An 8,961-nucleotide genomic window follows, 5' to 3' on the forward strand; every position below is an offset into this window, starting at 1 on the left:
CCTCATCTTGCAAGCAAGAGGTCAGCTAGTGTTCCCTCCCCTATTTTGATTCAGATTCTCATCGGCGCGCGAGACATGTACTGTTCTGCCATCTGAGCTGGATGGCATAGCCGCATAGCGCTTCCGTTGCAACGCTAGCGCATGCCCCAGATTTCTTTCTGTCACGCTCACATCCCCTCCGAGGGCGTGGGTCTCCTACTCATCCATCTATCACACTCATCACGGCCCACATTGATCTCTCCTCTTGTCCAAACACTTTCAACATCGTTAAATAGTACATACTACTTGTTCTGTTAGATATATAACCATAATAAACGACACTCTTAGCTAGAAACACACACAAGCGCAGATGAAGAGGACAGTATCGAGAGATAGATGATCCTCATCGCATGCATAAGTACAAGTTGGCACAAACCTAAGGCCGTTCATATCCTAGACTTTGAACAAAAAATCAATCTCTCTCACAAGCAATAATAAGAAGAAGCAGAGAACAAACATAAGAAAAGTAACAAAGTAGAAGAAAAACAAGTCTCATCTTTCTTCCTTGCTGACCTTGTGGTAGTTAATCTTCAAGGTTATTTAGCTGGAGATCTCATGTGTGTGTAACCGTATGCGTAAACCCTGCCTCAAGTAATTTAGCCTCTCCTCCCTTGCTCAAACGTGCTCCCTGCGGTGCTAGAAGTAGTGGACCAATCTAGCATGTCGAACGGATCCAGCTCCTTGGCCACCGCCTTCTCCTGGCCACCATGATCACCGGCACCACCGCTTGGCCTGGCTTCCATGTACTCCTTGGAGAAGATGAGACTCATGGGGTCCGACTCCAGCTCGGCGAGGTCGGCGAAGTCAGCAAAGAAGTCCTCGTGGTGCTGGCCGGACCCCGGTATCATAGGCCTGTAGCTCTCGCTGAACACGTGGTCCATGAGCTCACGGTGGTCGACCTGATGCAGTACTCCTGCCACAGTGTCCATGGCTCTCTGGTCTCTCGCCTGCGCTTCCGACGATGATCCAGCCAACGTCTCCTCCTTCACGACCACGGGAGAAGTGCTGGTCGTGGTAGTGACTGTGCTGGTGGTCGTCGTCGCCGTCGTTGTCTCTGCGGCCCGGTGATCCTTTCTCTCCTCCTTGACGTTTTGATTCTGTGGCTGCTTTTCGTTGTGCGAGCTCTTGGAACCTGAGCCGCTGCCGCCACCACCGCCGTTCTTGCCGTGGTGAGAACGGGTGGAGCCGGCGAGCGCGTTGCGCTGGGTCGGCCATGGGTGGTTGTGCTCGGAGGTGTAGGTGATGACAAGCATGTTGGGGTCAGTCCTGCTGCGCTCCACCTGCTTTCGTGCTGAACACCCTTTCGAGCTGCTGCATCTGTAGTACCCTCTATTCATTGAAATCAACAAGAACTTTGGTTAGACTCGATCGTCTCATCATGTACCTTCATCATTTGCTTCAGAACTTTAGATATTGTATAGCAGTACTGCATGTACTAACACTAGGCCTCCTTAACTAGTGCTGTGCGCCTGCGCCAACTTTATTTTGCTAAGCCAGAATGTACGTAGTAAGTCCACTCCGTGTAGTACTAGTGTCTGGTTTTTCATAAGCAAATGTAGTAACAATGCTGCGTGCTGTCTGCTAGCTACCAAAATCTCCTGGGCATTACAAAAATTTGGGCTAAAAAAGGCCAGATTCTTTATTGATATGTGCTTATGTAAAAATACGAATGAAATGTAAACTAAAATTCGATGCCTTTGTGAATGGGTCTGTCTAATCTTAATTTTCTTTTGTTTTAATCGATTAGGAAAAGTGCAACTTGTTCAGGGAAAAATGCACTTCTTTTAGAGTGGTTTTTCTACTCCCAGGTGCACGGCACATTGGAAAAACACTATGAAACAAAATCCAAAATTCCAAAATTTTGCGACATCAAACATCATCAAATGTATGAGGGCTTGCAAAATTTCGTCAACAAAAAACATTCGAGGAACTCTCGACAGGAAAAAAAAATCACAGTCCAATGTTTTGTGCACTATTTGAGCAGTGATTTTGCCTTTTTGTCGAGAGCTCCTCGAATATTATTTGTTGATGAAATTTTGCAAGCACCTCATAAATTTGATCATGTTTGATGTCAAAAAAGTTCAGAAATTTTGGATGCTGTTTTCAATAGTTTTAGGCACCACACCTTTCCGGCTTTTGAATTGGCTGATACTTAATATAAGAAAACCTCAGTCGATTGAGACCTAAACTGTTTGTAGATTTATGACAGCTCCTTAAAATTGGTATTAATTATTTACGAAAGATGAGTATATCACATGTATGAGAATTTGCAAGGAGGCCTTAAACTCAATCTAGCCAGTGGTGGGCCACTTGTTATTGAAAATCGAAGTAGAAAGAATTTTCATTTCTATTCAAAGTGGCATGGCATGCTTAAATTATATGTGCCAAACAAGAATAAGTGAATATCACTCATATTCAACTACATCTATCTTGGTAGACACAATGGCACAAATTATTTCTCTGTTATCTGTGATGTGTGCACCCCCAAAATGACATTTCTAAAGAAGGGGGAACTATATATGCATGACCGAGGGTTGATTTTCTAGCTAGATAGGTACCCATTTGTTTATCTTCCAATTAATTTCAGCGCGCGAGTTCATGCATCGATCATGCAGACACAATATGGAGCTGAGGAATTATATAATGTTGGACCATGCGTGTAACCAAGATTATTTACTCTTATCACATCAGAAGCTTCATCCTCAATTAAGCACCCGAACTTCGATGCAATGCTAGAAATGTTTTTTTAATTAGATGAAAATATGTCAACGACTTGTAATGCCTAGAAGCACCATGCTTATGCATCGATCCAATATAATCAAATTATTTTGTTAATTAATTAGTAATTCATGTAGTATATGTACATACCTTGGGTGAGGAGAGCCCTTAATAGGCTTCTGGCCGTACTTCCTCCATGCCCAGAGATCAGAAGGAACCACCTCCCCGGTTGGTCTTGAACCCGCCGTTGTCGGTGCCGGAATGCACACCACCTTCCTTGCCTGGTTCTTTCTGTGCACATAGACCAATGGGGCAAGTTATCACTGATTACATAGATAGAAATATCACAACAAACGGGATAAATATCACAACAAACACCACAAAATAGATATCAAAAGTTAATAAGAACACGCGATGTTGCATCACTACAAGTTTTTTCGATAAAGGATGAATTTTATTGACTCAAAATGAAGCATCAAGAGATGCAAACAGGATGAGCACACACCCGGCCTCTGCATAAAGTTAGGATGCGCACAGCCAACACCAACACACACACACACAAAAACACCGACAAATAGCAAAGTCATATAAGACCAAAGCTATGCGTATAGGCGAGGAAAAAAAAACCCAAAGGGATCATAAATAGATATCAAAAGTTAATAAGAACACGCGATGTTGCATCACTACAAGTAAATACAGACATTTCAAAACAAACAAAAATTAGAAGACATTTCAAAGTAAGTAAATACTAGTAAATCTAATGAAAACTTTGCAGCCAACTAAAAAGCACACTAGCGCGATTGCTTAGGGTTTCAAAAGCCGAGCTTCTCGGCCGTGAGGTACAGAAAAGTGGCTAGGTCTAGATGCACATGACATGACCTCGATCGCACAGAGGCATTGCTTGGCAATTCAGAAATATTCGCGCCGATCACCATCACCATCACCATGTGGCTACGGAGACTCTTGTGCCTAAAACTTCGAGCTCCAGGCACTACTCACAATCTTGCCGATTAATTCTGGTCACATCCCGAGAAATCCTCGGAACTTCCTCACCTCGCTCTAATGATCTCTTCATGGTGAAGTGAAGAACACGGAAAGAAGAAGGGCGAATTAAAGAGCAGAAGAAAAAAAGGGCGAGCGCGCGAAGAAATTTCCCTTCGAAATCTACTACTACTGTATGCAGGTATGCATGCAACGCGACGATGATTTCTAGCTTGGATCGGTTCAGATCTAGCTCTATCCGGTGGCGATATGTATTGCCGGGTTCCAACCTGCGCTTGATCCCGCTGTTGTTGTTGCGCGGCGACGACATCTGCATGCCGCCGATAGCGGCGTCGATGGCGCACCCGGCCGCCTGCCCGGGCGTGATGCCGAGCTTCACCATGTCGCCCGCGGTCATGGCCGGGTACGGGCGTATCGGTATGGGCGACAGCGACGACTGCATCAGCCTCGGCCCCATCCCACCACCGATTCCCGCCGGCATCATCTGCATCCCCCTCGGCAAGAGCGGCTTCCTGCTCATGTCGAACATCTGGCCACCGCCTCCGCCTCCGCCTCCGCCTCCTATGCAACCGTTGACGCCGCCGCCGGGGCCCGCTTCGAAGCCGATTTTGGCCATGGCATCCGGCATGCCTTCCAGGAATTCGGGGCCGCCCGACGAATAGTCGCTGCTGAACGGGTCCCCGAGCCCCGCGAAAGGGTCGCCGAAGACGTCGCCGCCGGTCCCCGGTGACGCCGACGGCGGCGCAGGCGGGAACAGCATCGGCTGGTCCGCGGGCTGCAGCTGCCACTCGGCGGCCGTGGACGGGAGGCTGGTGCCGTCGCCGTCGTTATTGCCCGGCATGGCGCCGCCGGCCCGCACGATGTCTGTGAGGTCCCCGCCGCCGGCCTGGTCGCCCTCCATCCTCTGGAGGAAGTAGTCGCACATGGCTGGCGAGCGCGCAAGCTAGCTAGGGTTCTCTACTCCTTGCGCGGCCCGCCGATCTCTCTTCCTCTATAGTGGATGCTCGCCGCAAGCAAGCAAGCAAGAGCAAGAGCTTCAAGAGCTTCACCGCCAACCGCTCAATAATTTCCTAGCATGCTCTTCCACACCAAGGATCGACCGAATCGTGGCAAGCCGATTGAGCTAGCTATATACTATGATATAGGTGTCGCTGGAGACGCGGGCTGGCCCGATCTGCTTGGAGAATGAAGGTAGCAATCATTCAAGCGAGCAGCAAGCAGCAAGCTAGCAAGTTTATTTGGTGTTATTTGCGGGCGGGGGCTGCAGAAAAAGGAGGTAGGGTGGAGGGGAAGCAGGATGTGATGTGAGAGGGATGATGGGCTAACCGGCTACTCCTCCTAGCTAGCTAGGCAGCTAGTAGCGGCCAAGGAAAAAGGGAACTATCTTTTCTTTACACCAAGCAAGCGAGGCTAGCAGCAGATCGAAATGGAGATGGATGGATGGGTAACTTGAGTTGGCTTCCAAAGAGGACAATAAAGAAGTATGTGAGGGCAGACGAGATCAGGGGGCACAGGAGGGCGAGAGCGATGTCCGGATTATTTTTCTGTGGACGGGCGGAAGGAGGGGTGATGTGCGTGCACACGGGAACGGGAAGCCGATGGACGGGTGGATGGACGGACGCTGACTTTCTCCGGGGCGGGGGAGCGAGGTGTGCGAGCCCCGTACGCAAGGCGGCATGGCCGCGGCGGGTGCTTGTCGCGCGGTAAATAACGTGGCTTTTGCTTTTGCATGCATGCATGCATGGTGAAAACTCAGACTGGGGGCGCCGGATGCCCAGCGCTGCGGTGCTTGTACCTTTCTCGTCTTGGCTGACCGAGGCCCGACTCCTGAGTCCTGACCGATCCTCATAGCATCTACAGTATTTATTCGCCAAAATGACCCTATTTCTAAAGTACTTGTATGCCCCTTTGCACTTTTTTTTTCCATTTCTTAGAACATGTACAACTGGATTGGCAAATCCGGCCCCTACACACCCATCCGCGGAAAGCGCCGGACGGCCCCTCATTTGGGCTGCCGCACACCCTTACACCTCAAATACGAAAATCATCAAATCCATTCAATTCATGCACGTTGGTGATACGATACGAATCATCCCAACTCAACAGTTTGAAACAAATATGACAAATCAAAACAAATCATAGTTTAATAATCTGGATATGCCAAAATGAAATCAATGTTCGAGCGTGACAGATCACTCACTGGCTGCCCGGATCAATGGCCTTGCGCCATCCATGCCGCCTGCTCCTCCGCCATCCTTGCTTCCTGCACCACCTACATCCTTGCCCAGTTGAAGATAGATAAATCCACTGCTTGCAACAACACTTATTGGACTACATAAATCAATATGCATATTTTCAATTATCTTGTTGCTCGTTCTTTATGGCCTATGAACGGTATTTTAGTTTACTTCACTATTTGGACAAAAATTGCAAGTGTCAGATGATTCATAATCATATGACTCCAAAATCCATCACTATGTAATTTCTCCATGTGGATTTCTCCAATATGACTAAATGCAGTGCCACACATGTGTGGTATTCTTTTAGTCTTACGACATTTAGCGTCAAAGTTATGGGTGTTTAACTGTCATCACTATTCATAACTTACATCCTATTCATATTAGGAGTATGACCCTTTTGTTCATAATATCGAACAACTATTGTTCTCTTATGAACAACCTCCTTACAACTTCCATGCAATGGGTTAGAGTGTACAAACTCTAAAATGAATTATGACAATAAATTCAGAGGTAATATATTAATGAAAAAAAAACATACCTATAAAATTTTCAACACATATTTTAACCTCATTAATTTGTTGGTCATTAGGCCGTAGTAATTCTTGCATCGATTCGCAACAACATGCAATCAAGTCGGTATCCTTGTGATCAATTTTTAACTATAATTCCTGAAGAATTTAGTGTTTAACAATTTAATCACATTTCTTAAGAATCACACTTTACTTGACCGACTTTCTCTACACCTTATAACTTGTATGACATGCATACCTGACACTACTAGGGAAAAGAATATAGGTAGACGGTTAGCAGTAGTGTTGGTTAAGTACCCCACACTACTGTTAACTAGCATTAGCGATGGTCGCCGCCCCGCGCTACTGGCACATAATAGCAGTAGCGCTGGTCTGCTCCACAAGCACTGGTGCCAAGTGGGCCCAAGGTGCCCCTTGGGTGGAGCTGTTGTAGCAGCGCTGGCAGCAAAACTCGCGCTACTACTAAGAAGATAGATGTTGCACGGGTCACGGACACCACGCTGCCACTATGCCCACATGGTGTTAGTTCCTGGGCCCCACTTAGCAACAACGCCAGTTGTAAACCAGCACTACTACTACCAGGATAGTACTTGCGCAGATACGCAGGCCCTCGCTACTGGTAAGATGTTGTAGCCTAAAATATCTACCACCTCCCCCCTCTCTCTCTTTCTTTTCCCCCTTCCTTCTCCTTCCTTCTCCTTCCTCCTCCACTTGCTTTCTTTCTTCTTCCTTCAATTCTACCCCTCCTCCCTCTCTCTCCTTTAATGCCTCTCCACCATCTCCATTAATGTCCCCTTCCTCACTTTCTCTCCTCTTCCATATATTTATTGTCCCCTCTCCACTCCTAGGTTTGTCTTACTAGGTAGCAAGTGGAGGAGTATGATCCTTTCTCTCCCCTCCTCCCTATCTCTCATTTCCTGAAGTAAGCAATCTACTTTCCCTAATTAGTCAAGAAGGAGAATTAAATATCGATATTTGTCCCTTTAGATCGATCTGTAAGTAGTGACACCCGCCTCATCACGCTACTCGATACCTCTAGGTGAGTAAAAATAAGCGGTGTGCATGAACGGAAATGTGTGTGTGTGTGTGTGTGTGTGTGTGTGACATACATGAGTTGCCTACGTTTTGCCGAAATGTCAATTTATTCCGTTTCGGCTAATTTCAAGCAAACTTGATATGTCCAATTTTTAGGGAAGGTTGAATTTTACTTTGATGCAAGCATATGCATGCGTGATAATAATTATTTTGTTTGTCCATGCAGGCGATCATGAAGAAGGTAAGTGCAAGGATGGTGGGAAGATGGTTGCGATCCGTGGTGCACGACATGTATGGAAATAACCAGAAGGTGATTTATGTCCGTTTCAAAAATGCAAAGTTGGAGTCTGGCTCGACCCCTTTAAGGATGGCCATTTGAAGGCGCACCTGCTCTTGTATTCATCGATGGCTATACTTGGTGGATGAGTGAAGATGATGAGGACATCAACGAGGCAGGTAATAACGACATGAGGCCAGACAAAGAGATGATCGATAATGTACCCGAAGAAGAGGGCACTAGACATGGCGTTGGAGAAGAGGCCGGACATAACGGAGAAGACACAGACCCGCCGCAGCCCTCATCGCTACTAAGTTCAGTCGTGGGGGACCCTCATGTTCGAGACTTGCTTCGCAAGGAGACGACTAGCAACAGAGCTGCTTCTAGAGAGGAGGCCAAGCTGGCCCAACTAGAGGTTGACTCGAAGACTCCATTGTATGATGGTTGTGATCCCGAGGTAACCCGCTTGAGTTTCACGCTCAAACTTCTAAAGATGAAGGCAAAAAATAAATGGACCGACAGAAGCCTAGATGATCATTTGAAGTATCTAAAAAAGGTTCTTCCCGCGGGGAACCTGTGTCCTACAAGTGTCGAGGAGGCCAAGGAAATAGTGCGCCCTCTTGATCCGCCGCACATTAGATACAACGGTTGTATCAACGATTGCATCATTCATCGGAAGGAGCACGCGGAAAAAACCAGTTGTCCGGTGTGCAATGATTCTCGATACAAGAAGGGCGGAAATAAAGCTCCTCAGAAAGATGTATGGTACTTTCCGATAATTCCCCATCTGCAACATTATTTCATAGATCCTAAGGAAGCAAAGCTCATGCGCTAGCACGCGGAGAGGCTGAAGCCCGACGATGGACATGATCCGAAGCTGAGACACCTCACGGATGCAAGCTAGTGGAGAGCATTCAACATTGAATATTGATATTTCGCAGAAGATCCAAGTCACATCGTGCTTGGCGCGAGTACCAATGGCATGAATCTGTTTGGCAAGCAGAACACCAACCATAGCACATGGCCTATGTTTGTATGGATATACAACCTCCCCCCTTGGAAGTGCATGAAGGCAAAGTACATACACATGAGCATGTTGATTCAAGGGCCGAACTAACCA

General features: G+C 47.0%; 1 protein-coding gene across 1 annotated transcript; it reads right to left on the minus strand.

The window, feature by feature from the left end:
* Positions 1–264: 264 nt before the first annotated feature.
* Positions 265–5,185, minus strand: LOC123190332 (uncharacterized). The gene is made up of 3 exons (XM_044602954.1): positions 4,029–5,185; positions 2,908–3,048; positions 265–1,368 (listed from the first exon to the last, which is right to left on the minus strand). Exons 1-3 carry the CDS (start codon positions 4,682–4,684, stop codon positions 636–638), a joined length of 1,530 nt encoding a protein of 509 aa, XP_044458889.1. The 5' UTR covers positions 4,685–5,185; the 3' UTR covers positions 265–635.
* Positions 5,186–8,961: the final 3,776 nt, after the last annotated feature.

This window comes from Triticum aestivum, chromosome 2A, assembly GCF_018294505.1.
Source record: "Triticum aestivum cultivar Chinese Spring chromosome 2A, IWGSC CS RefSeq v2.1, whole genome shotgun sequence".
NCBI classification, from domain to species: Eukaryota; Viridiplantae; Streptophyta; class Magnoliopsida; order Poales; family Poaceae; genus Triticum; species Triticum aestivum.

Excerpts from the sequence above, each read along its gene's own strand:
- LOC123190332 (XM_044602954.1), bottom strand. The coding sequence starts at position 4,684 with ATGTGCGACTACTTCCTCCAGAGGATGGAGGGCGACCAGGCCGGCGGC. Across the intron at positions 3,049-4,028 it reads AACAGCGGGATCAAGCGCAG|AAAGAACCAGGCAAGGAAGG; the intron begins GTTGGAACCCGG and ends CTATGTGCACAG. Across the intron at positions 1,369-2,907 it reads AAGGGCTCTCCTCACCCAAG|AGGGTACTACAGATGCAGCA; the intron begins GTATGTACATAT and ends TTCAATGAATAG.